A 26,335-nucleotide genomic window follows, 5' to 3' on the forward strand; every position below is an offset into this window, starting at 1 on the left:
TGACACTTGTAAATATACTTTTTAGAGTGAATCTCTGATTGCCACTTGTTTTCTTATTAACTCATAAAAATAGAACACTTCGGATGGAGGGTGGGAGTAGGAAGGAAACATGTGTTTTAATTGCATGTCATGGTTTCGTATCAAGACAGAACATATAGTATGTCTGGCTTTGGACCTACAGAAGGAAACACATTTTTCTACCTGCTGTATGCCAGAGGTTCTTGAACACCTGGAGGGATTACTGCAGCACAGATTGCTGAGCCCTACTCCAGAGTTTCCGATTCACCAGGTCCAGGGTGGGGCCTGAGAATTTGCACTTATAAAAAGTTCTCAGGTTCTGCTGGTGCTGCTAGTCCAGAGACTACATTTTTGAGAACCCTCTTGTCTACTAACTGTAAATTGTAGAATTCTAGAAAAAAGCTTAGTTTGGTGTGGGAAAAGAAGCTCATAGGTTATGAAGCAAATCGTGAAAGATTCAACCCTTGATCTCAGCCTAGTGTGGAATACAGGTAACAAGCAATACACAGTGACATAACACATTTTTTGGTTTTCATGATTGTAAGTCATAGCCAAGTATCAAGTGAGAAATTCAGTTTCATTTGCAAGGCTTAGAGAGGTCAGGTGATTCTAGAAAAATAGACCTTGTATATACTTTAAACCAGAAAGAGCTTTGAGTGCTTATTAAGTGGAAAGCTTTGTGTTTTTATTTACTTTTGACTCTTTTACTTTATTTATTTTTTTTTTTTTTTTGAGATGGAGTCTCATTCTGTCACCCAGGCTGGAGTGCAGTGGTGTGAGCTTGGCTCACTGCAACTTCCACCTCCCGGGTTCAAGTTATTCTCCTGCCTCAGCCTCCTGAGTAGCTGGGATTACAGGTACCCACCACCACACCTGGCTAGCTTTTGTATTTTTAGTAGAGACGGGGTTTCACCATGTTGGCCAGGCTGGTCTTGAACTCCTGACCTAAGGTGATCCACCCGCCTAGGCCTCCCAAAATGTTGGGATTACAGGTGTGAGCCACCGCACCCAGCCCAAAAGCTTTGTGTTTTTAAAGATATTAGACATGTTTCTTGTTTTTTAAAAAAATCTTAATAATGTAGGAGAATAAAAGAAATGTTTTTCCAAAAAACACAAATCATTGTGATTATTTTACCTTATTGGAATGTTGGATAATATAGTCCACTTCATTAGTCATCAAACATGCTCTGGATTTTCCATTTTTATAGGATTTGTCTCAATTGAGGTAATACTGGTAATTCTTGTACTCCATGTGAAGGTGAAAAATGTAGGCCAAAATCATAGACCATGCATAGAAGCTGGATAATGAAGAGAGCTCTGGAGGAACATGTGGACACACACACACTGACACACATATATTTAGAGTATAAACACATATACTTTTTAAAGTTTATTTTGAACGTTTTAAAGCAAAAGCCAGCCCCCCCCTCCCGGAGAAGGCAGGCCCTGCCCCTCTCCCCAAGTGGGCGGGGACAGCAGTAGCATGGGCCACTTTCCTTGTGATATCACAGGTTCCTCTGGCCACACTGCTCCCTGGCCACGCCTCCTTTCCTTTTCATCTTTCTCATTGACCAATGGGCTTGGAGAATTAAGGCCACGCCCCCATTCTGCATTCTAGTGGGGCCCTGGTTACGCCTCCTCTGGCTCAGTCACACAGCCGCCTGGTAGGTGACTGGAGGTGTTTGCTGATGTGGCCCCAACCCTGCCTCCCTCCCCACCCCATGATGTTAGACGAGACTCAACGGAGTCAATTGGCAGCAGCCAAGAAAAAGGTAAGACACAACAGGTCATGGCCCCCCAACCTAGCCAGAGATCCCCTCCGATGACAAGACCACTGCCAGAGTACATAGCACTCCTGAGGCACACTGGGCTGGGCCCCCTAACGCTGGCACCTCTGGGCTCCCCCCACCAAAGTCTCATCAGTCAGTCCTGCCCAGCCTCTGCCCTTGCCAGTCGCCCCATGGTGACTTTTGGCAGGTGACTCCTGGGGCTCCCTGCTCCGTACTCGCCCCTCACATCCTGCTGCCCCAAGCCCAACCTCCCTGGGTTCTTTGGGTTCAGCTGTCCGAGGACCTGGGTCCCCCAGCCCCAGTCCCCCACCATCGCCAGTCATCCCCGGGTGATTTTGGGCTGCTGACTCTTGGGGTTTCCTGCTGCAGACTGTACTCTCCCCTCCTGCTGACCCAAGCCTGACCTCCCTGGGCTCTTTGGACTGGCATCTAAAAGGACCTGGGCACCAGCCCTACGTCCCACTCCCCCATCATGGATCAGCAACTCAGCCATTGCACTGATGTGGTTCCCCCCACCCCCAGGAGGAGTAGAATGTAGTGACATCACATTTCCCCTAGGAACTGTCATTACTGCTTCAAGACTGGCCTATGATCTTACAACCCAGTCCCCTAAGCATTCTCACCCCATTTCTGGTTCCTCTGGCCACAGCACACATTTCCAGCTGGGAGGGGAATGGGGACTATGGGACTTAGGAGCAACAGGTTTCAGGTTGCCTTACCCCCTTTGCATAGACATTGACTTTGTGAAAAGCCTACACTTCCCCTGTGAGCTCAAACGTTGACAGCATCTCTGGGTGGCAATGGGAGAATGGGTTTGGTTTGGTTTTCTCCTAGCCTTCTACTCTTCAGAGAGACTTTAACATGTTTTTCTGAGTTCTCCACCTCATATTCTAATTCTCCACAGTTCTGGGACCAGACTGCCCTTCAGTCAGTGGTCTCTGAAGTGAGATTTGCTTATCTTCTGTGGAAAACTGAACTTGACAGCTTGAATCTTCCTCATATCATCTCAACTTGGGGTACTTTGAGTGCCACAGGATAAATGTGGGAGATCTTTCTGAAGCATCAGTTTCCCTTGATTCTCTTGAGAGAGAAAAAATGCTAATGTACTTAGGGATGACAGTCACATACGTTTCTAAGAGTATACCAGACTTCTCTCTGAAATGAGACTTGGGTTGTCCTCTTTCTGATAAATTCCCTGATTTAACAAAAAAGCTGCCTTCTGCCATGAGGACACATGGATATAAAAGTTTGAGAGGTCCTGGTGCACTTCTTCACACTTACAGACGTGTGAGGATGTGTGACTCCAAACCACACAGTGTGCAGTTCCTGCCTACTTAATGTTTAGTTTTCTACCTCTGGCTCTGATTTTGGTCTCTGGCAGCTGCTGATTCATGGCAAAACCCCAGAGCTTGGACTCAGAAGACTGAATTTAAGTCCCATTATTGCCCACCCTCCCTTTTTTTTAGCCATAATATCCATCCCTCTCAATCAGTAAGTGATTGTGAAAACACCTTGTACAGTTGTTGGTGACATTAAGTCAGATGGTGTATAAGAGTATTTTGAAAAACTGTAAAGGGGACATGGCCGTAGGGGCTGGTAGTCCTCATGAGTATGACTGCTCTTCTTTCCCACAGCTAAAAGAATATCAGCAGAGGAACAGCCCTGGTGTTCCGGCAGGAGCGAAGACAAAAAAGAAGAAAACTGGCAGTAGCCCTGAGACAACCACTTCTGGTGGTTGCCACTCACCTGGGGATGTGAGTCTTGGCTGGCCAGTCTCCTGGGGACAGGGGGCCCAAGGGGGCAGTAGAGGGTAATTGTTAAGATTGCTGGGTACTGGTTAAGAATTTTGGGTTTGAATCCTGCCTCTCCATTGGCTAGGGATCTGATTTATAGCAAGTTGCTAGAGTTCTTTGGGCCTCTCTTTTCACATCTATAATATACGGGTAGTGTTGTTTGATTTTCATTTCTGAAGTTTAAATGATATTCCATATTGTTGTTGTTTTTATGTTAATCCCTAGTACATGTCCTGCTGTGAACACCCAGGATACCCAGGAAATGGTCATTGCTGTTTGATTTTCCTGATCCCCAGTCTCAAGGGAGAGCTGGGCCAATGAGTACAGCCACTTGCTATCAAGCTGTCCCTTTAGGAGTCACAGAAGGGGGCTCAGGGTGTGGTGAGGAGAGCCCCAGGCACTAGGAGTAAGAGAAGGTCTAACTTGCCACCAGCTTGCTGAGTGACCACAGAAAAATCACTTCTTCCCCTGAGCCTCAGTTTTCTCCATTGTAAGATGACACTGGATAAGATCGGTGTCTTTCAAACTTGTTTTTTAGCTGGAGCCCCCTTAGTTCAAGTGAACCCTTAGTCAGGAGTCTGGTTTTTTAATAGAGGTGGAGGTCTGGAGCATTACCAGATTCATCGCCCACATCCTGGGCCTGAGGAGAGGGGTCCAGTGAGCATATTAAGAGCTGCGTTGGTCAGGTGACTCCACCCTGTGACTGCATCGCTCAGGAACTTTTCCATCTATTTGTTCCTGCCCCTGGCAAGGCAGCAGGTGGCCATTTGGAAGAATGGCACAGGCCATGGTTTCAATCTCCTCTGCTCTTCCTCAGCGTTTTATTTTCCTGAAACCACATCTTCCTCGTACCCTGACTTTTTTGTTTCTCTCTAAGCCACTTCTGTCTTTTTCCCCTGCCCTTGTTTTCCCCTTGTCACCTCCTATAGATTCAGGACATTCTGAAGGTGATGGTGTCCAACCTTAACCATTCCAGTGGGGTAGCGCTCCCCCATTGCACAAGTGGAAGGTGAGGCAGTGCCAGGACCCCTCTCTGGCTTGCTCTCTCCAGCTGTGCATGCCCCTGAGGCTTCTCTGGTTTTGGGGATACTTTGCCTCTGCCTTGTTTTATGTTGCTGCCATTAACCTTCATCCTGTTTATGTCTGCTTCTTCACCTGCTTGATTGATTGGGTTTTATCCTTCCCCGCATCTTTTATCATCTTGGACATGGTGAGACCTTAAAGTTTAAAAGTAACTTGGGAATAACATACAGAGCAGGCATGTGCGATTTGGGGATTTTTTTTTTTTTTTTTTTTTTTTTTTTGAGACAGAGTCTCACTGTGTCACCCAGACTGGAGTGCAGTGGTGCGATCTCAGCTCACTATAACATCTGCCTCCCAGGTTCAAGTGATTCTCTTGCCTTAGCCTCCTTAGTAACCTGGATTACAGGCACCTGTCACCACGCCCAGCTAATCTTTGTATTTTTATTAGAGACGCGGTTTAACCATGTCGGCCATGCTGGTCTTGAACTCCTGACCTCCACTGATCCACCTGCCTCAGCCTCCCAAAGTGCTGGGACTACATTCGTGAGCCACTGGGCCCGGCCCCTTTGCTGTTTTTATACTTTCTCTATATCCATAACTGTTTCCCTGTACGTTTTTTTTTAATTTCTCTTTTTTATTACTCCTGCATCATCAGCTACCCTGAAGGATCTGGAGGTAAGAGGCCCTGAGCCAAGGTGCAGTGACCCTGCAGGCCAGCCCTCCAACCTCCTGTCACAGTGGGGGCTGTGTGCCCCTCTGCCAGCTGAGACAGTCCACACACACCCCAGCCCTAATGATTGTTCTCTCTACCTCTTCCCACAATCCTCCTCCAACTCCTCCTCTCTGCATGCGCCTCAGAGCCGGAACCAAGAACTGGAAGTAGCTCTGGACTCAAGCTCCACAACAATCAATCAACTCTATGAAAACATAGAATCACTGGTAAGAGTCCAGTGGGGTCCTGTGATTCCACACTGCCAATCCTGAGCTTTAGTTTCCCCTTGGGACTCTGAAGAAAGGGGCTGAGGGCCCCTGAGGCCAAGGGCAAATGGGGACCTGGAGCACCCAGGCCTCACCAGGAGGGACCCCAGAGCAAGGAGCATGCAGCATGGCTCTTCTGTCACTGCCCTCTTTGCCGACTCTCTCTTCTCCAGACACCCCTGCTCTGGTCCTTGCCACACATGCCCTGGGGTTGTCACCTCTCGGGGAAGCACTAGCCTGATGGTTTGTCAGGGGCCCTGTATTTCTGCTGTGACTCAGTCCCTAATTTGCTCTTTGAGTCTGGACAAGCCACCTCTCCTCCTTGCGCTGGTGTTTCCGAAGGAGGTAGAGCATCAAAGGTCTCGGTTAGCTCTGAGAGTCTGAGATTTAAAGGCTCCTACAATGGAAACCTGAGGGCCAAGGGCTCCTGTCTGTCCTTTTCCATTCTATATCTGCTGTGAAGAACTGTACCTGGCTCGTACGTGCTCAGTAAATGTTTGTTGAATGAACGCACCTTTCTCAATCACAAGCTGGCAGAAGGGTGGGCCTTTCTCAGACTCTGTCCCTAGAGGTTTATGTTACTGTCCTTTGGAGAGAATCCAGATTCAGACTTTGAGTTCCGTGACTGTGGGCAAAAACCAACAAAGACCCAAATCCTCTGTCTTTGGGAGCTGGAGGACAGTTGCCCGTTCATGTTGCCATTGGGTCTGAGAATGTTGTCTTTAAAATTCATTCCTGGCCCCTGCCTACCGCTTCCTGGGGGATAGAGTTGAGGGGGCCCCCCTCAGTCCCCTGAATTTGACTGTCCCCACAGAAACAACAGAAGAAACAAGTGGAACATCAGCTGGAAAAAGTAACGTGATTTCTTTGTTTGCTCACAACATGACTGCTGGGTTTGGGGGGCACTCAGATGTAGAGGCGCCAGTCTCATCTCACCCACTCCCAGCCTGGGGAAGAAGGCTCACCCCTCAGATTCCACCACATCCCCACAGGGTCCCTGATAATCTGATTCCATGGGTGGGACTGTGCTGGGGCATTGGTGGCATGTCGGGGGCATGTCTCTTGCTGTGCCATTTCTGCCTCCCCCGGGTAAGAGCTCTGTCTTCCTCTTCCTACAGGAAAAGAAAGCAAACAATGACATACACAAAGCACAGACGGAGCAGTTAGAGGTGAGTGGAGGGTGGGGAGTTTTCTCCTGTCCTCCGGAGAATGTTTCTTTCCGTCTCTTTCAGCACTTGCTTGGCTTTTCTCCCAAACGTTCAATTCCAGACAATCAACATCCTCACGCTGGAAAAGGCAGACTTGAAGACCACCCTTTACCATACTAAACGTGCCGCCAGACACTTCGAAGGTGGGAATCTGGGCACCCCGTCATCCTTCAACCTGGCACTTAGACAGGTCTTTAGGGGGAGTCCTTTGGGCCCCATCTCCACCTCTGTCATTACAGAAGAGTCCAAGGATCTGGCCGGCCGCCTGCAATACTCTTTACAGCGTATTCAAGAATTGGAGCGGGCTCTCTCTGCTGTGTGTACACAGCAGCGGGAAGAGGACAGGGTGAGTCCAACCAACTGCCCCATCCCCTGGCAGCCTGGCTTCCCAGATGGAGGAGAGAGTGTAAAGGTCCCTTCTGCAGGATGCAGTGTCCTGCCCAGAAGGCAGCATGCTCATTTCTAGCTGCTATTGTGTGTGGTTGTTAGAGATAGCCTGGGGCTGAGTCAGCTGCTGTGGGTGAGTTGAGGGGCACTGTGGGGAGTGAGCACTGCACACACAGCTTGAACACCAAGTGCCTGCCCTGCCCTTACCTGGCTGTGGCCTTGGCCAAATCCTAGGTGGGGTATTGGGTATTGTACTATGAAGGTACAGAAGAGGACCTTTAGTACGTCACCATTTCTGTAGAGAGAGGAAAGGTGTGTGTGTGTGTGTGTCTGTGTCTGTGTGTGTGTACATACTATGATAATATGCATGAAACATGTCTGCAAGGGTTCGCAAAAAACTCAGGAGCGAGTAACAGGGCGGCTGGGAGACACTTCTATGGTGTACCTTCTGAGTTTTGGACTGTGTGAATGTATCATCCTTTCAAAAAGTGAACAAAAGATTAATTTCCCCTTCCTTTCTATGCCCCCATGCCCAGCAAGGAAAATGGGCTTAGAGAATCGGATAGACCTGGGTGTTCAAATCCCAGCTCTGTCTCAGTGATCTTAGGCAAGCACTTAACCTCGAACACTCCATGTTTTTCATCTACGCAATAGAGGTAATCCTAGTAACTGTCTCATATGGTGGTTGTGAGGATTACATGGGATTGCTAGTATGGAACCTGGTGAAGCACTCCATAAAGGTTCAAACAGTGGTATTAATAACAGTAATAACAACAGCAATGTTATCTGATCTCTCTGGGCCTCTGTTAGCCAGCTGTAAGTTCGATCTCTTTCCCTGTCCCTTCCAACTTTACTGAGTTCTTTTAAAAACCAGGCCACGGGCTTGGAAATGCCTTGATCTTTACTGATCAAGTTGTACATTGAGCCTAGCCCTAGCCCTTTAAGGGGCACTGCCCGGGCTCCCCACATCAAAACTTCTCACTCTTCACCATCCAGTCCTCGAGCCGCAGTGAAGCCGTCCTCCAGCGGCAGTTACATCAGACCAGAAAGGAGCGGGCGCTGCTGAACGCACACGTGACACAGGTGAGGCTTTGCAGAGGGAGGGATGTGGAGGGAAGATGACCCCAGCTGACCAGGAGCAGGTGAGGACCAGTGACAGCCCTTCCTCACTTCTGTGGCCATTCTTGCAGGTGACAGAGTCACTTAAACAAGTCCAACTGGAGAGAGACGAATATGCCCAACATATAAAAGGAGAGAGGGCTCGGTGGCAGGAGAGGATGTGGAAAATGTCGATGGAGGTGAGACCTGACCCTTCAGCCCCCACCTTAGATAGGTCACTGGATCTTTCTGGGCATCTGTAAAATGGGAAGAGTACAGCTAGAGGTGGTCATGGATCTGGGCTTTGTGGAGGTGGGGGCCGAGAGGGAGATGGTAGCTTGTCCAGCCACCAGCCCCTCTCTCCAGGGCCCTTTCCCCCTGTGCTTTGGGCAGGCTCACGCATTGAAGGAGGAGAAGAAGCGTGACATACATCGGATACAGGAGCTGGAGAGGAGCTTGTCCGAACGCAAACACCAGATAGGTAAGATGGGGCTGGTGTGACCTGGGAGCAGGACTGGCATCAGAGGGCTGTGGGGTGGCTTAGGATGCCCCAGGGAGGTGGGTGAATGGAAGGGCTTTGAGGCAGAGGGAAAGAGGTCTGTGCCAGCAGCTGGCAAGTCTTGTCATCTGCATGAGCCTCAGGGTCCCCATCAGCTAAGAGCGAGGAGTGCCGTTGTCAGCCACCCACAGTGCTTTCTATCTGACATGGCCTGGAAATTGGCTACCATCGGGTGCAAGGAATCATTAGCAGTGAGGCCAAGTTTGGGAAGCCTGAGAGGAGCTGTGCATCAAAAGGAGGGCTTTTTCTTTGAGGGGGGGTGGTGGGTGGGGAATCCAGAGGCCCTTATTGTCTGCTTCATTTCTCAGCTGAGCCTCCATCCCCAGTGGACCCAGCAGGGCCCTCTGAGGTGGATCAGCTACAAGATGAGGCCAAACACCTGAGGAAGGAGGTGGAGAGTTTGGTGGGAAAACTCCAATCCCAGGTGGAAAACAATCAGGCCTTGAGTCTCCTGAGCAAAGAACAAAAGCAGCGGCTCCAGGAGCAGGAGGAGAGGCTCCAAGAGCAGCAGGAGAGGCTTCAAAAGCAGGAGGAGAGGCTCCAAGAGCAGGAAGAGAGGAGGTTGCGGGAGGAGGAGAGACTATGTGAGCAAAAGAAGAGGCTTCGGGAGAAGCAGAAGAGGCTGGGGGAGCAGGGTGAGAGGCTGCGAAAGCAGGAGGAGAGGCTGCGAAAGGAGGAGGAGAGGCTACAAAAGCAGGAAGAGAGGCTGTGGGAGAAGGAGGAGAGGCTGCGAAAACAGGAGAAGAGGCTGCGAATACAGGAGGAGAGGCTCGCGCTCTCCCAGAACCACAAGTTCAACAAGCAGCTGGCCGAGCCACAGTGCAGCTTTGAGGATCTGGTGGGTTGCCCCACCTGGGCAGCCTGCCCTCATCCCTAGCCCTCCAGGCCTTTGTTTCCCCACCTGTAAAATGGGGCAGTGTAGCCCTCACATGACATGGTACTTCTAAAGGCATCTGTGAGCCAGAGCTCATCAGGCCCTGCTCTGATGGCTGTAGGGGAGAGGGGATGATTTTTCTAACCTACCTCCACCCTTTCTGGTGACATGGGAGGCAGACACCAAGTTCTGGGGTCTCCAGCTGCAGTGGCTGACCACTGATTGCTTCTCTCTGTCCAGAACAACGAGAACAAAAGCACACTGCAGTTGGAGCAGCAAGTAAAGGAGCTGCAGGAGAAGCTGAGCAAGGTGAAGGAGATGGTAACCTCTGCCCCATCCAAGAAGGGCTGGGAGGCAGGCACCAGCTTCTGGTGAGGGGAGGTGCCAGGCCAAAGGAAGCTCCAGCTGGGGGGCAGGTGACCCCAGCACCTTCCAGGGCAGCTCCATGACTGTTTCTTGCTTCCTACCCTCTGACTTTTAGAGGTGGGTAGCCCTGGGCTCCTCCCAGGTCTGGACATCATCTTCCCAGCTAGAGGCATGGATTCCCCCAATCATAGGGGTGGAGACAGTGGTATAAGAGGGTCCTTATGCTGGGCACAGTGGCTCCTGCCTGTAATCCCAGCACTTTGGGATGCTGAGGCAGGAGAATCACTTGAAGTCAGGAGTTTGAGACCAGCCTGACTAACATGGCAAAACCTCATTTCTACTAAAATTATACCAACAACAAAAAATTAGCCCGGCATGGTGGCACATGCCTGTAATCCCAGCTACTCAGGAGACTGAGGCATGAGAATCTCTTGAGTCTGGGAGGTGGAGGTTGCAGTGAGCTGAGATTGCACCACTGCATTCCAGTATGGGCCACATGGTGACACTGTCTCTAAACAAAAGAAAAAAGCCTCCTTAGATTCAAACCGGATTCCGGCCTCGGTTCCACTGGTCACCATCAACTACTTTTCATCTCTAAGTCTCTGTTTCTTTAGCTTCAAAAGGAAGTTAGCATTTTTCTTATGGAGGTGCTGTGGATTAAATGAGAGAACACATGGAAAGCATTAGGCATGGAGCACACTTAGCAGATGGTGATTGGTTCCTTCTGCTTTTCCACCAGTCTGTGGTCTACAGTTTAAATGGTGGGAAGATGGACAGGAGATTTGAGGCTGGGGAAGGAGGCATGGGGTTCTAGGCAAGGGGGGAAGTCTCTTAGGCCTGGAGCAAGGGGCCAGGGCAGGTGACAGAGCCCCACCGTGCCCTCGTTACCCTATTAATGGGCCCAGAATCTGGAAGCCAACCACCACATGCCCTCATGCCCAGGGTCTTCCTGAAGATACAGCTGAAGAGCCAAGAGTCTCAGAGTCTGCAGCAGCAGCAGTGAGACTAGTACCGGGGTCACCTGCAGCAGTACATGGTCACCCATTAGCAGCTGACCTCTGAGAAGGAGGCGCCGCACAGGCATTTACTGCTGCAGACCGAGCTCGTGGACCAGCTGCAGCAGCAGGAAGCTCAGGGCAAAGCAGTGGCTGAGATGGCCTGCCAAAAGTTGCAGGAGACCCAGGAGAGGGAGTCGCTGAGGACAGGGCCCCGAGGGGGACGACCTGGCAACCTCTGTGCCTTCTCACTCTGTTTTCCATTCCCTTAGGAGTTCCTAGAAGCTGCCAGCCAGCAGAACCAACAGCTGGAGACCCAGCTGAGTCTCATGGCTCTCCCTGGACAAGGTACAGGAGACCACTCAGAGGAAGAGGAGAGGGCCCCAGGAGGAAGGGGGGACTGTTAGCAGCATAGGATTGAGGGGTTGGAAGAGACCTTTAGAACAGCTGGTTGTTAAGCCAACCGGGTGTCTGCACTAAGTTCGGCATCAATATGATGACCTCCCGGGAGCAGGGGGCCACCAGGTTGCCTAAGGATGAGTGAACTGGCCCAGATCAGAAAGGGAGCAGGTCAGAACTCCCACACCAACCGCTAGTGTGACTGTGCCTGGGCAATATAGAAGATCTTGGATCTTATAAGAAAACTAAAGAACAGCAGCTCGTTCCCCTCTGGGGAGGGGCTGGCTCAGGGTTACACAGTGAGGGTGGGGACAGAGGTGGGCCCACAGTACGTCCCTTGTTGGGTTTTCTGAGGACCCCTCTGGCCACCTCCCCACAGGAGATGGAGGAGGACATCTGGGCAGTGAGGAGGAGGGGGTGCCTCGGCCTAGGCCGAGTGTCCCAGAGGACCTGGAGAGCCAGGAGGCCACGGTGAGTCTGACTTTCCCTGCCCCCACTTTGCCACCTTCCTCCGTGGTCCCTCCCAGGCCCCCTTATGCTCTTGCTTTCCCCACCTTCTGATTTCTCTGGACCCTCACCCCTTCCGGGAGCCAGTGGTCAGACACCACTTCACCTGTGACCAACAGGTGCACTCTCTGAGGCCCCAAGGGAAGGGGCTGTGCTCCACCTCCCTGCCCCATTTGTTCTGTGTATGCCCCTACAAGAATACTCAGCTCTTGCCTTCAAGTGGCTTTTTTAACTCTGCTGGAGCCAGTGCCCAGGAGGAGCAGGCACGGCTATGTGGGCAGCGGAAGGTGTGAAGGCTGTGCTGCCTGTACCTGGCTCACCTGGTGGCCTCGGCCTGGAAGGAGCCAGAGGAGAGGCCCCAGCCCCAGGGACTGGGGGTGAGTTTGTGTGTGGGGAGAGCTACCGGGCCCTGAGGGAGGCCATGGAGAAGGTGAAGGTGAGTGAGTCCTGGCATGGGCCAAGAAAAGTGGGGGCAGGGCAGGACAGGTCACTCCCGTGATGTGACCTTATTATTTTGGCTCCAGAGCAGCTTTATGGACCTCCCAAGGGAGAAGGTGGACGGGAAGCAGCAGGTGGAGAAACTAGAGCTTGGATTCTTCCAGCTCTCTGGAGCGACAGATGGCATGAGTAAGCAGGAGGCCAGGGCACGGGCACGGGGAGCTGCAGGGCCTTCAGAGGGGCCCCAGTGTCTGAGCCGTGTCCTCTCACAGGAGAGCACATCACGGTATATGAGAGCCAGAGGGCAGGGCCAAACACGCGGCACCAGGAGGAGGAAGCCAGCAGGCTGGCCCAGAACGAGGAGGAGATGAAGGTAGAGGGTGTGCAACATCTCTGCGGGGGTGGGGTGAGGGTGGGCGCTGGCGCTGGCTCAGGCGTGGTAACTGAGCACCCCTCCCTTCAGGTGAAGCTGCTGGAGCTGCAAGATATGGTGTTGCCGGTTGTGGGCGACCACGAGGGGCATGACAAATTCCTCCCTGCTGCCCAGAACCCTGTTAATGAGCCCGCTCCAGGGGCCCCAGCCCCCCAGGAACTTGGGGCTGTGGAGGAGCAGAGTGGTGAGTAGAGCCCTCAGGTGGGGTGGGCAGGCCGGAGCAGGGGAGGCTCGCAGTGTACTCAGAGCCCCGCCTCCCTCTTTCTGAAGATTTTCAGGACAGCGTGGAGCCTGCACCGGGACAGGCCAGGGAGGGTTCTCCCCGTGACAACCCCACTGCACTGAAGATCCTGCAGCTGCTTCCTGTAACGCAGGACACCCAGGAGCACCCAGGCTTGGCCACCAAACCCTGCGTGCCATTCTTTTACCGGGCAGCCAAGAACAGAGAGATAAACATCATCATCATCTGAGAGCTGGTCAAGAAATTTAAAATCAACAACAAAAAGTTATGGGGTTAATCCCTTACACAATTCATCTACTTCTTGGAATGTTAGAACCCCTCATGTTTATTTATGTTTCTAATTTACAGTTTAAATTTATTTATAAAAAGTTAAGGGAGAGGGATCTTTCCCTGATATTCACTCTGGCATCCATTAGCATTGTTGTTTTTAATTGATAATTGTAGGTCATTAGCTCACATATCAAGTTTGCCCTTACATGGTGGGAGTTCAAACACACAAAGACCCACTATTTGCACAAAACTATTCTTACTGGTTTGGAATAGGCTGCCCTGCTTTTTAAATGTTATTGCAGCATGTATATTCATTACAGAATTCAGATAAAATTTGCTTATGTTCTGCTATTATGTTTGATCGATTCCTAATCACAGTGAGCTCTTCATTAGCTCAATACGTGGTTTGCCCTCAAGTGCGCACTGTTTCTTACTTTGTAATATGCCCCTGTGAATACTGACATTTAGAGTTGTTTAAAGGCCGAGAACTGGAAACAGATTTTCCCCTATTTTCTGTGTATTGGGGATGGGAGTGATAACATTTTGGGGAGCTTTTTAAATCTCACAGAAGAGGAAAGTGGCCTGCTCTGGCAGGTGTGTGCGGGATAGAGTGTGTTTCATTTGTTCTGGCGCCAGGAATGAGCGCGGTACTATGGTAGTTCCCTTAGGATTTGTACGTGCTCTGGGTTCATGAAGATATCGCAGCATGAGCTGCAGCGGTTGGACTCTTTCTCAATGACCTAAAAGGGATTATTTCTGAGGAATGAAAGGCTCCCGTCATTGACTGGATGTGGAAAATCTTTTCTAGCTTAGAGCTTTCACATCCACAATACATTTTAACGTCAGAGTTCATGTTACCTGTTTTAATCACATGACTACATGTCCCAGTACACAAAAGGGCACTGCTTGGCATTCGTCTTAGTGTATTTAGTGACGATCATAAGAAACCCTTTCAGAGTTTAAATGTCCCTGGAACAGGCATACAGGCTCTAGTCAAGAATGAATTCGACTGAAGGAAAGCTGTGTGACACCTGGCATTCCTCTATGTTCACGGAGCTTCTTTGAGGCTAGAAGATTGATTTTACCATCTAGACCTCTCTGGCTAATACCTATTCTTCAACCACATTGGTTAATCTGACATAGGAATTACTTCTTTTCCTTGAATGGAAAACACTTTAAAAATAATAACAACCATTTTAATAAAGTAATACATTTGAGAGTATTTGTTGAAACAAAAAGCAGTTTTAGTGGACAGTGTTATACTACATTTGAAAATCAAGAAGTTTATGCAACTTAAAATATTTACAAACTGCAATGCAGTCCACTGTTTGTGAATGTCAAAGTATTATGAGTAAAAGTATCTACACAATCACAGAATTATATTTCCTCACAAAGTTCTTTATGAAGACTGAAATATGTTTTTGTACCTCTTGGTTTCAGTTAGAGGCATATTTTGTGCTATATTTATGTGCCTATACAGGATGAATGAATTATTTCAGTCATACGTTGCCTAAATCATAACTTCATGATGCTTGAGAAAGAATCAACAGTTAAAACTTCATGAAGTTCTAATGTGTGTGTTCCAAAATACATCACAGTATTAGGATGTAGGGAGAGATGTATGTGCGCTCCCTGGGGTGTGCAATTCTAGTTACTAGACCATCTCCATTTTTAGCATTTGGCATCCTCATGATACTTTTATCAATATGACATTAATAGGAGAGCAATAATATGATTTTACAGATGAAATAACAGATTTGCCTGCATTCACTGAAAGAGTACAAATATTGGTGCTTCAACTGACTCTTCCAAATTGTATGAATTTATCAAAGTATTGGATAAACCCAGTTTCAGAATGATAAAGAAAAACTGTTAGACCAAATAGTGTGGCTAATTAACAGTGGTACAGTTTCTAAATACCACTCTTTGTGTAGGGATTTTGTCCTATGTTTCAGAAAAAGCTAAAAAGAATGGAAATCCTATGACAATAACTTAAGTGTTTCTTCAAAGCATGCAGTCTTTGCAATACCTCATTCAGCCAAGTATTTGTTCTCTTCCTCATTCGGTATAAGGCAGCTTTCAATTTGCTTAGAAGGCAACACTAGAAGGTTAGAGATCATCAGAAATATAAAATTTGAAAATGTGAGTTCAACTGAATAAATTTGAATTTCTGTTAGAAGAATCAAAATACCTATTTAAAGATTGCAATATATGGTCATTATTTTTAAAGTTTTTGATTAAACCTGATAGGTTTTCTAGAAATGAAAAAAAAAAATCAGTTCTAAAACCAAAGCTGATATTTAGAAAATGTGAAAAGGTACATCAGCCCTATCCATAATACAGTTTCTCTAAAACTGTATCTTACAGAGTCACTTTAAAATAATATAACTATTCAAAAATATAACTGCTATCTTAATGTTTTGAAATAAGTTAAAGCATGTTAAAATGCGAATACTGTAGTTTAATAGAAAGAACCTGGGGGAAGGAAAAGTAGAGAAAGAAATGCCAATTCCAATGCCAAGCTTTATTTGCCGAATTTTCTTAGAATGACTTTTACCAATTTATGAATTCCTGTCAACAGAATGTATAATGGAAGTACTGAAAGACTGTTGTCTAAAGTGCCATTATTGACTGCTACTATGATGCTACTGCAATGCAGTAAGTTAGGAAATTGTTGCAAAGTGCTGTTTTTGCCATAAAATTTTGTGTGTCTTGGAAACTATGGTGTTAAAGATATTGAGACTGTGCAAATGCTGGGCACGCTTGGCATGAGATCATCGGATTTTATTTTTACAAAATTGTAACTATGCAAGTGTGTTTATTAGAAAAACACAAACCAAAGTTACGGGATAAAAAAGTTGTGGATGAAAAAGTTATGGGATAAACAATGTTGTGGAAAAGTTGTGGCAAAAAAAAAGTGTTGTGGAAAAAAAGTAGAATAACACTTTATGACAAGTTTTTAAAAAAGTATTATGAAAAAGAAGTTATGGGATTAAAAAAAAGTCATAGGATAAAAATAAATAAAAGCAGGCCCCTGTCAGCATAAGCCTGGAGAAGTGGGGCTGGAGTCTTCACCCCCACCGTGTCCCTATCACCCCTTCCCAGTCACCCCTTTACCATTAAGGTAGCAAGACAAGATCCCTGTCTAATGGGGGGGCAGACAACCAGACCCTTTGCCACCTTGACCAGGGCTGAGTCCTTACATTCCTGGATGATGATGTTTGTTATTGAAGAGCCAGAGGCTGGTGGAGCTGGTTTGTTTGGAGGAGGCCTGATGGCCTCCCTACTCTCACCAAAGCAACTTTTCCCTCAGGGGAGCTCCCATCTTCTTATTCAGAGAGGCAGCTGAAGTGGGACAGTGGGGCTAAGTGTAGAACTGGTGAGGGCATGGGCTGCTGGGGTGACCCCCCTTCCCCAGTGTACATATAGTATCTGTGTAACATTTTGTATATTCCAGGGGTTAGGGCCACCCCCTGCATTGTACCTCATGGAGGTTGGAGCTGGCATATGGGGAGGAGGTTCTAGTCATTACTTATGGCTGGGAGACTTATTTATTGATAGCATAGGACAGAGGAAGGAGGTGGGGATGGGGTTGTGGCTCCCTGGTGATATGACTCCTGTTTATTTTGCTTTTCATTATGGAATAAATGGATTTAGCCTTACTGCTCAGCCTGGTGGGTTCCCGTTTCCCTCACTGGGTCCTGGAGTTTGTGCCACTGAACGAAGAGCCCAGAGTGTCTGAGCATGTCCAGCTCAGCTGTTGGGGACCTTCCAGGCCTGTTACCTGTATGCTGCCTGGTGACACCTGGTGGATTTCACAGGGGCTGCCATGGTGCCTATGGGGCACAGTGAGGCCCTGACAGCCAACAGGCTCAGAAGCCTGATCTACCGGTGGCCGGGAAGGGAGATACCAGCACTCAAGGGCACTGACTTCCATCCACCCCAGGCATCTTCCATTTTGTCCGCTTGCCTCCCTCTCCTGTCTGCGCCTCGTGACCAGTTCTATCTGTCCCTCAGAGTGCCCACTGCCCCACGGGCTCCCTCCAGGCTGAGTTCATGGCCCTGCTCTCTAGTGACCAGAGCAGGCTTCACAGGATAAGAGCCAGCTAAGCTCCAGGGGCTTTCCAGGAAAAGTGTCCCTCAGAAAGGGTGTGGCCTTTTCACCACTCCCAACAGCACCCTAGAAATGGCTTGGCCTTTTCCCTCCCTGAGCTCCACAGAGAACACAGCCAGCAGAGGACACATTCCCCGTCATCCAGAAATGGGTTTGATTCTCAGCTGAGGGACAACAGGACTGGTAGAGACTGTCAGTCCACACGGCTGCCTGCACAGCTCCCCCATGCTTGTTGGGGGCTCGGAGGGATGGCGGAGGCTGGCTGTCCACAGGCTGCGCATGACAGGGAGGCTCACTGGAGGTGGTGCAATTTGGAGGGGAATGTCAGGGGAGAGCTTTCTCTGGTTGGGCCACAAGATTCCACAAGGACAGCACGGTGACTGATTCCCAGCGCTAGAGGTGAGGCAGTTGGCCATGTGTAGGGTGTGTGTGTGTGTGTGTATGTGCATATATATATATGTATATGTATGCATGTAGTTATAGCTATTTATAGAACAGCGCAGGGCATACCACAGAGTATTTATAGATATTTATAGAACAGGGCAGGGCATACCACAGAGTATTTATAGATATTTATAGAACAGGGCAGGGCATACCACAGAGTATTTATGGATATTTATAGAACAGGGCAGGGTGTACCACAGAGTATTTATAGATATTTATAGAACAGCGCAGGGCATACCACAGAGTATTTGTAGATATTTATAGAACAGGGCAGGGCATACCACAGAGTATTTATAGATATTTATAGAACAGGGCAGGGCATACCACAGAGTATTTATGGATATTTATAGAACAGGGCAGGGCATACCACAGAGTATTTATAGATATTTATAGAACAGGGCGGGGCATACCACAGAGTATTTATGGATATTTATAGAACAGGGCGGGGCATACCACAGAGTATTTATGGATATTTATAGAACAGGGCGGGGCATACCACAGAGTATTTATGGATATTTATAGAACAGGGCGGGGCGTACCACAGAGTATTTATGGATATTTATAGAACAGGGCAGGGCGTACCACAGAGTATTTATAGATATTTATAGAACAGGGCGGGGCGTACCACAGAGTATTTATAGATATTTATAGAACAGGGCGGGGCGTACCACAGAGTATTTATGGATATTTATAGAACAGGGCGGGGCGTACCACAGAGTATTTATAGATATTTATAGAACAGGGTGGGGCGTACCACAGAGTATTTATAGATATTTATAGAACAGGGCGGGGCGTACCACAGAGTATTTATGGATATTTATAGAACAGGGCGGGGCGTACCACAGAGTATTTATAGATATTTATAGAACAGGGCAGGGCATACCACAGAGTATTTATGGATATTTATAGAACAGGGCAGGGCATACCACAGAGTATTTATGGATATTTATAGAACAGGGCAGGGCGTACCACAGAGTATTTATGGATATTTATAGAACAGGGCAGGGCATACCACAGAGTATTTATGGATATTTATAGAACAGGGCAGGGCATACCACAGAGGGGCACAAGTTTTCAGGAACGGTCACACCTGGATGTGTCAGCTCAGCACTACAACAGACTAAGTCACAGATGAAGGGGGCTGGCTTTGGGGCTGGGGAGCCACTGTCAAGTCACAGGACACCCACCCAGGCAGGCTTGGAAAGGGAGGCCTGAGAGAAGAGGAGGATCTGTTTAGAGGTCAAAGGGGGCCTGGGGCTCTCAGGACAGGATGGATTTGTCTGACCCAATCAGCTGGCAGTTGGAGAGAAAGCAGAGAGAAAATGGGAGAGAGAAAAGTGAGCAGAGGGCTGGTGAGGCAAGCGCAGAGCAGGGGTATGCTGCAACAGCTGTGGAAGAGCCGGGGAAGGGAGGGGGCAGGTGCAGGTGTGGCAAGGTCCCTGGAAAAGAGGGACTGGAAGGAAAAGGGAAGGAAGATGGAGGAGCCAGAGCTCCGCAGTTAGTGCCTGGGGACGGTGGCGGCCCTCCCCAGCCCACACACACTGGCCTCTCCCATGACACCCAGGCAGTGCACCCACAATTCAGACCAATGCTCAGCCCCCTCGGGCTTCCCTCTTCTCTGGTCACCCTCCCTTCCAACCCACTGGCCCAGGGCCACCTCTCGCCTTGGGGAGCCCCACTCAACAGTCAGCAGGCCTGACAGAGAAAGAACACTGCTTGACCCAGGATGGTGAACCTAAAAGGAATGAATGGCTGGAGTGAGCGCCACAGGCCCCTCTGGGTGGTCAGAAAGCCCAGAACCCTCTGAAAGGACCCTGGGGGAGGCAGGAAGGGCATATGCCACTGGCCATAGACTTATAAATCTAAGAGGGGAGCCTCAGCTATTTGTGGCGTCTGCAGGCCACATAGGTGAGGCTGGGCCCTTCCTGCTGGGAAAAGCAGAAGAGGGAGAGTCTGTAACAGGGGAGGTGGGTGGGCTCGCTAGGCGGAGCTCAGCTGAGCCAGCAGGCACTGTGGTCCCCTTGGCTGAATAGCACAGTTGATTCCTAGGAGCAACAGGCCAAAGTGCCTTAGCCCGCTGGCCAGCGGTAGTGCTTCAGCGGGGGCCAGGGACCCTGCCTTCAGTCACACGCTAGCAGCTATGATGGTACCTGGGAGGAAGGGACGGAGCCTGTGTGTTCCTGCCTGGCCTGTGAGGTGTGTTGTGGGATGACCACGTGTATGGGACTCTCAAGATTTTATTCTAGATTGCCACTGGATTGCAGACAGATAGAGGAGGTGGGACCCTGACTATCACCGCTGCTCTGCAGTGGATTCAGCTCTTGGCACTCCCAGGCTGGGAGCTGGATGCCCTGCCCTGGCAGCATGGCTCAGACTGCATGACAGGTACCAGGTACGGCATGCCAAGGATGGTGTTCCTAGGCCTCTGGCCACCTCACAGTTCAGCTTCACACACACCCCCCTCCAAGCTCCCAGCCCCTACACCATAAACCACGAGCTCTGTGCCCTCTCTGATGACTCCAGAAAGCACCCACATCTGCCAGCTTGAGAATGGAGCCTGTTCCAAGAGCCCACGGGCTCAGCCATGGAAGCCCGGGTGCTTTGGTGCTGTGGGGGCCAGGCCTGGTACCTGAGTCTGGCTGGGACGCTCTGCACCTGCAGCCAGGAGTCGTCCATGGGCCCCTGTGGGCATGTTGTTGGTGGTTGTGTTGATGTTGCTGATGATGCTGGGCACCTCCCTCAGCACGTGGTGCATGCACAGCATCTCGTTGCCCCGCTGTGCCTGCTCTGCCGACTCCTCCATCAACGTGTTCTTGTCTCCACATGAGTGCAGGTTTGCCAGCAGATCCGAGAAGATGAACTCCTTGATCTTAGAGTGGGCAAAGAGGGAAGGAGGTTGGGACCTGATGCCTGTGCCACCCTGGCCACCTGGCCAGGCCCTTCTGGGACTGTACACTGGACTTGGAGGCCCAAGTGTGGATTTTCATATGCAGCTTCTACACCACTTAGACTCAAAGACCCACTTCCCCACTGCCTTTTTTCACTCAGATGGGGACACTGAGGCCAAGAAGAAAAGTCACCTGTCCAAGTCACAGATCTGGGAGGGGAGTCAGGACCTATCATGCCACCAGGACACCTGTCTACTCAGTTTTTTATTTTTGGAGACAGGATCTCGCTCTGCTGCCAGGCTGGAGTACAGTGGATGAGACCACTGCTCACTGCAGCCTCAACCTCCTGGGCTCAAAGTGATCCTCCAATGTTAGCCTGTTGAGTACAGGCACATGCCACCACCAGGCTCGGCTATTTTTAAAATGTTTTTGTAGAGACCAGGTCTCACTATGTTGCCCAGGCTGGTCTCAAACTCTGGGGCTCAAGTGATCCTTCTGCCTTGGCCTCCCAAAGTGCTGGGATTACAGGCATGGGCCACTGTGCCCAGTCCCATGTTCTAGTTCTATGGGACAGCTCTGGTCTTGACTGTGCCCCTCTCCCTGGACCTGGTCCCATAGGGCTGGTTGGCATTTCTGCCAGGCCAACATGGCCACCTGCATCCCCAGTGCCTCAGGAGCCTCTGCCCCCATGACGCGGTGCATGCACATTGTTGATCATGAGGTGCATGGTGGTCTTGGGCATGAGACCAACCAGGAGGTCCCACATGGTCTTGTTGACAATGGCCACATAGGAGTCCACCAGGCTCTGTGTGGTCTCCATTTGCTGCTCCAGCTGTGGGTCCATGGAGTGCATGAAGCTGTTGGAGCCATTCTCCTCGGCCTTGCTGGCCTGCCATGGAGAACACAAGGGCATCAGGGTGGCCAGGCCATGCAGCCAGGCTCCAGGCATCCCCAGGATCGCAGCCCCTCCAAGGGTACCTGGAACACTGAGGCACAGGGAGAAGCAACCGGCCAGAACACACACCCAGCTCCCCACACACTCTAGAGGGTTTCACGTCTCTGCCTCTCAGGACCCCAGGCTCCCTTCTATTCAGCCTTGTCTTAGTTCTGACTCTAGTACCCAGAATTTGCTTCCATTTCCCAATCCAGAAATTAGAAAAGAACATGTGTGAGGGGCCAGGTTTTCTAAGGCTGGATGGACACAGGGCTTATGGCAGGTCTGGGGGTGACAGTGCTGCTGTGGGAGCCTCCAGGAGGGCTCATCCCTGGAATCCCCCCAGGTATCCTGGTGCCCCCAGCTGCTGCTTGGCATGAGAATTCCTGGCTGGTGGGGACACACAGGTACTTGTTTGGATTAGCCATCTGGTCCAGTCCAAGGAGCTGGACCTCCAGCCCCTCGGGGAAAAAACTCACTTTTGATGTGTGACAACAGCTGCAGGCAAGGGGAGGGAGAGGTGAGCTGAGCCTCGGCCTTAGAAGCCAGAAGCCAGTTCATGCCCGGGCCTTGGTCTACATGGGAAAGGGATGTGGCCTCGGCTAGCTCTAGGGTCCTGGGTTATGGTAAGGGCCCTCCCTTATGGACTCAGTGACTTGGGCTGACCCAGCCCCTCCCCGAGCCTCATCAGTGAAACCAGGACTGGGCCAGGGCTCTCAACACTTCCCAGATCCAACCTCTGGCTTTCTCCCAGGAGGGCAGGAGATCAGACAGAGGTGACCCAGGCTCCCCTGTTTACCTCAGCCTCCTTGTAGAGCCTCCCTCTTTCTGCCTGTGTGGTGGGTGGGGCTGGAAGGAGGGGCACTCACCTGTGGGTCTCTGACTTCTCTTCCCAGGTGTGCCTGGAGAGCCTGGTCTATACCCGGTGCTCTGCTACACCCCATGGCCTGACCACACTCTCCCTGCCTCCAGAGCAGCCCTGGCCCAGGGAAGAAGATGGTCTCTGTATGGAATGATAGGTAGAAAATGGAAGTGGGGACAACAGCTCTGGAAAGGAGTCTAGGAGGAGGTGCCTTCCCAAGGATGTGGAGAATTTTTCCAGAATGGAGCTTGACTGGTGCAGGCAAACATCAGGAGGTGGGGAGGATGGTTCCCTCTGTGGGAGCTGGGGTGACTTGCTTTGGCCAAATGGTGGTTGGCTGTGGGTAGGAGCAGGCAGAGCTGGGGTGCCCAGAGCCTGGGGTCCCTGTCCTTGCTGAGGACTGGAATACAAAATAAGTGTCCCCTGCCCTCTGGCTGGGGGACATCCTCTACTTCCAAGCCCAGACACACACCAGCTGCCACAAGCCCCTGAGGCTCTTCAGAGGACCAATGGGCAGCAACACCCATGCTGGGCCAGACTTCTGGGCCCACCTGCACCCTGGTCGGAGCCCATGACTGAGGGGACTCTCTGGGGACAATGGGGGCAGTCTCATGCTGCCCTCTTACAGGTGGATCAGTCCCTGGGATCTGGTGTTGGGCTGGGGTGGGCTGAGGCTGTTCTCTGCTGGGGTGCCTGGTGGACAGCAGGTGGAACAACTACTTGGCTTTCCTGGACCCCAGGACACAGCTGAACACTGCACTTTACCCTGGATGCCTTCGGATTCTCAGGGGACTCTGGGAAGGAAGAGGGGGATGCCCCAGCAGGAGGCCAGGGCCCTGGGCCAGGTTTGCTCCCCCTAGTCCCTCCAGCAGGCACCTCCTCTCCAGATCGACATCACCTGATTCCTGGAGGCCTGGGTTACTGACCAGAGCCCCAACTCCCTCACCACAGCCTGTTCTTACATCAGACCAGCTAGTATATGAGTTCAGAGCTGAAGCAGGTGGAGAGAGAACACAGGGCTCTGTAAGAGTTCTCGGCTCCCTGCTGCGGTGGGCCTTGTAGAAGACCCCTAGAAATCTGCAGCTGCTGTAAGTCACTGGGAGGAAGCTGCAGTAGACATGTGTTTCCCAGCCTGGTAGATGCAGAGGGGTGTACAGGTCCCTGAGTGGGAGGCCCAAACATGGCCTTGGATGTGGCAGTGCAGGAATTCTAGCCAGCTCTGGGGCCCTGGGCAAGTCATTTAACCTCTCAGAACCCCACTCCTGGTCACCATGGGGCTCTTGTGTGGATGTAATGAATGCCCCTGGCCTCGTATGTCCCAAGCTTCCCATCAGTGGAAGCTTGGCGTGGGTGGAGACCCCCGAGACTGAACTCAGTGGTGGCATCCAGCCTGCCCAGCTCTCCTACTTAGAACCCAGAGCCAGCAGGGTGGGCTTCCTGGAGACGCAGGTGCTCCTTTGGGCTGGGGAGCATGAGCAGGGGTCCCTTTGGGGAGGTGGAAGAGGCTGTGGTCAGTGGAGGCCATCATGATGCAAAGCTTGGGCAGAAAAGGCATGATGATCTCTGAGACCCGACAGAGCCTGGACTGATGACACTGTAGCCACCTCCTCCAGGTGCCGCTCAGGCGGTGGAAGCTGAGCTAGTGCTGGGCCCCCAGGTCCTGAGTGAGGCTGCGACAGTCTTGGAAGCTGTACCCAAGGTGGCTTCATGTAAGGGCGCATCTAAGCACTTTTTTTTTGAGATGGGGTCTTGCTCTATCTCCAGGCTGCAATTGGGTGGCATGATCAGAGGTCACTGTAGCCTCAAACTCCTGGGCTCAAGTGATCCTCCACCTCAGCCTCACAAAGTATTGTAATTATAGGCCTGAGTTACGGAGCCCGTTTTAAATCTTAATAAATATCTCCCCTGGTCTGCTTCCCTGGCTGACACGCATGCTGGCATCTTGCGCCTAGACAGACATGTTTCTGGAGTTGGTTCCATTTGTTCTGAGGGATTCCTCCCTCTCAATGACCACATGTTACAGTAGGTGGCTATTCTTACACATTTCTGTATAGAACTGAGGGTTAATGTATTAATGTCAAAGTTCTACTGGTTTTTGAGGCTGGGTTAATTTAGCTGTGGGCATCTTGACAATATAGGCTTTCCCTCCGGGAACAGTGATTCTGGGATGCAGGTTTTGCACATTCCGGTTTATTGCTTGGCTCACTGCCACAGAGGGATGGCACTGCTCCTCACGCCATGCCCAAGAGATGTCCCACCTTATCTTTCTAAATCAAGCTGAATGTTCTCAGCTGACAGCATATCATCAGTGTGCGGGGACTCACTCCCCACAACCTGAGATGAAGTGAGGCGGAGACTGGAGCAGATCTGTGCTGAGTGCATTCGTCCTTCCTGATCCACACTGATGCTGGCCGGTGCTGTGTCTGAGCTGACAGAGGGCACTGATTCAGGAACTGGGCGGGGGGCAGTGCTGGAGAAATGCCCCTTCATCTCCCTTAGCTCCTCCTGTCCAGTCAACACTTAGCCACCAAGGCCCCTGAATTCCAGGCCCCAGTCACCACTACCAGGGTGCTGCATGGGAACAAAGTGTAGGCCCAGAACCTGGAATTCAGGTCACTCCTCCTTCCAGTCAAAGCCTCTAGCCCTCCCAGGTGATTCCAGCCTCATTCCTCCATGGGCCAAATATCCCAAACAAAGGCCTGGACAGGGGGTCTTTATCCGAGTGCCCAGAAAACACACACGGAAAGGCTCTGTATGCCCCCTGTGGCCTGCCAGAGGTAAGAGCCTGCCCATCAAAATGCACAGTCCTGGTTCTTGCAGGGAGGTGAGGAGCAGAGGAAGAAAAGGTCCATCTCATTCTTTCAACAGGAGCCTAAACTTGAGAAAGCCAGATGCAGTACATTTCTTAATGATCCTGATACTTTTATAACTGGTTACAGCGGGGTCACATGCACAACTGTTTTCCAACATCTTTCAACAGGCCACATAACATCCTGTACCTTCTTTATTTTTTTATTTTTATTTTGTAAAGCCAGGGACAGTGGCTTATGCCTGTAATCTCAACACTTTCGGGGGCTGAGGCAGGAAGACTACTTGAGGCTGGGAGTTTGGGACCAGCCCAGGCAACATAGCAGGACCCAGTATACAACAGAGAAAGTCTCTGTCTCAAAAAATATCTTTTCCAAGTGCAGTACCATGATCACAGCTCATCGTAACCTCCAACTCCCAGGCTCAAGTGATACTCCCACCTCAGCAGCTGGGATTCTCAGAGCACACTGCCACATCTGGCTGATGTTTTAATTCAGTCTCACTATGCTGCCCAGGCTGGTCTTGAACTCCCGGCCTCAAGAGATCCTCCCAGTGTGACCTCACAATGCACTGGGGTTACAGGCATGAGCCACCATGCAGCCCCTGCAAAACGTAACTGTTCTTCAAGTGCTTCTTTTGGACCTCCTAGCTAGACTGCCATTGGCAAATACTAGTTTATTATTTTCCCACATTTATGTTAATGGATTTCCCATGTTTTATTTGTCTAGTCTAGGGTTTCTCAATAGCAGCACTATTGGTGTTTTGGGCTGGATAATTCTTTGTTATGGAGCTGTTTGAGCCTCGCAGGATGTTTATCAGCATCCCCAGCCTCTGCCTGCCACATGCCAGTAGCACTCCTCAGTGTGACAGCCAAAATGATTTCAGATATTGTCAAATATCCCCAGGGG

The 26,335-nt window shown here is 50.4% G+C and overlaps 2 protein-coding genes and 1 pseudogene across 4 annotated transcripts; 1 reads left to right on the top strand and 2 right to left on the bottom strand.

Annotated features, from left to right (window-relative positions):
- The first annotated feature begins 1,562 nt into the window (after nucleotides 1-1,562).
- Nucleotides 1,563-13,728, top strand: LOC715898 (golgin subfamily A member 6C). Of its 3 annotated transcripts, none has more exons than XM_077939904.1 (19): nucleotides 1,563-1,790; nucleotides 3,443-3,562; nucleotides 5,483-5,563; nucleotides 6,417-6,455; nucleotides 6,721-6,771; nucleotides 6,872-6,953; nucleotides 7,050-7,156; nucleotides 8,194-8,280; nucleotides 8,388-8,495; nucleotides 8,689-8,776; nucleotides 9,163-9,349; nucleotides 9,392-9,692; nucleotides 9,969-10,037; nucleotides 11,362-11,437; nucleotides 11,868-11,959; nucleotides 12,520-12,622; nucleotides 12,706-12,806; nucleotides 12,897-13,050; nucleotides 13,104-13,728. In XM_077939904.1, the coding sequence occupies exons 1-19, from the start codon at nucleotides 1,707-1,709 to the stop codon at nucleotides 13,334-13,336; spliced, it is 2,163 nt and encodes a 720-aa protein (XP_077796030.1). In that variant the 5' UTR covers nucleotides 1,563-1,706; the 3' UTR covers nucleotides 13,337-13,728. The 3 variants fall into 3 exon arrangements, with proteins under 3 accessions (XP_077796030.1, XP_077796031.1, XP_028706984.2); XM_077939905.1 differs by having other exon boundaries at nucleotides 1,564-1,790; nucleotides 13,137-13,728; XM_028851151.2 differs by having other exon boundaries at nucleotides 1,564-1,790; nucleotides 9,163-9,692; nucleotides 13,137-13,728.
- Nucleotides 7,163-8,118, bottom strand: LOC144329695 (uncharacterized; annotated as a pseudogene).
- A 6,087-nt stretch (nucleotides 13,729-19,815) lies between the features above and the next one.
- LOC713657 (putative GED domain-containing protein DNM1P34) lies at nucleotides 19,816-21,846 on the bottom strand. Its single transcript, XM_028851972.2, has 3 exons — nucleotides 21,530-21,846; nucleotides 20,565-20,804; nucleotides 19,816-19,860 (listed from the first exon to the last, which is right to left on the bottom strand). Exons 1-3 carry the CDS (start codon nucleotides 21,770-21,772, stop codon nucleotides 19,816-19,818), a joined length of 528 nt encoding a protein of 175 aa, XP_028707805.2. The 5' UTR covers nucleotides 21,773-21,846.
- Between the last annotated feature and the right edge of the window lie 4,489 nt (nucleotides 21,847-26,335).

This window comes from Macaca mulatta, chromosome 7 (genome assembly GCF_049350105.2).
Source record: "Macaca mulatta isolate MMU2019108-1 chromosome 7, T2T-MMU8v2.0, whole genome shotgun sequence".
NCBI lineage: Eukaryota > Metazoa > Chordata > Mammalia > Primates > Cercopithecidae > Macaca > Macaca mulatta.

Excerpts from the sequence above, each read along its gene's own strand:
- LOC715898 (XM_028851151.2), top strand. The coding sequence starts at position 1,707 with ATGTGGCCCCAACCCTGCCTCCCTCCCCACCCCATGATGTTAGACGAG. Across the intron at positions 3,563-5,482 it reads GTTGCCACTCACCTGGGGAT|AGCCGGAACCAAGAACTGGA; the intron begins GTGAGTCTTGGC and ends CATGCGCCTCAG. Across the intron at positions 13,051-13,136 it reads GGCTGTGGAGGAGCAGAGTG|ATTTTCAGGACAGCGTGGAG; the intron begins GTGAGTAGAGCC and ends CTCTTTCTGAAG.
- LOC713657 (XM_028851972.2), bottom strand. The coding sequence starts at position 21,772 with ATGCCTGGAGCCTGGCTGCATGGCCTGGCCACCCTGATGCCCTTGTGT. Across the intron at positions 20,805-21,529 it reads TGCACCTCATGATCAACAAT|ATCAAGGAGTTCATCTTCTC; the intron begins GTGCATGCACCG and ends GCCCACTCTAAG. Across the intron at positions 19,861-20,564 it reads AGCGTCCCAGCCAGACTCAG|GAAGGGCCCAGCCTCACCTA; the intron begins GTACCAGGCCTG and ends TTTTCCCAGCAG.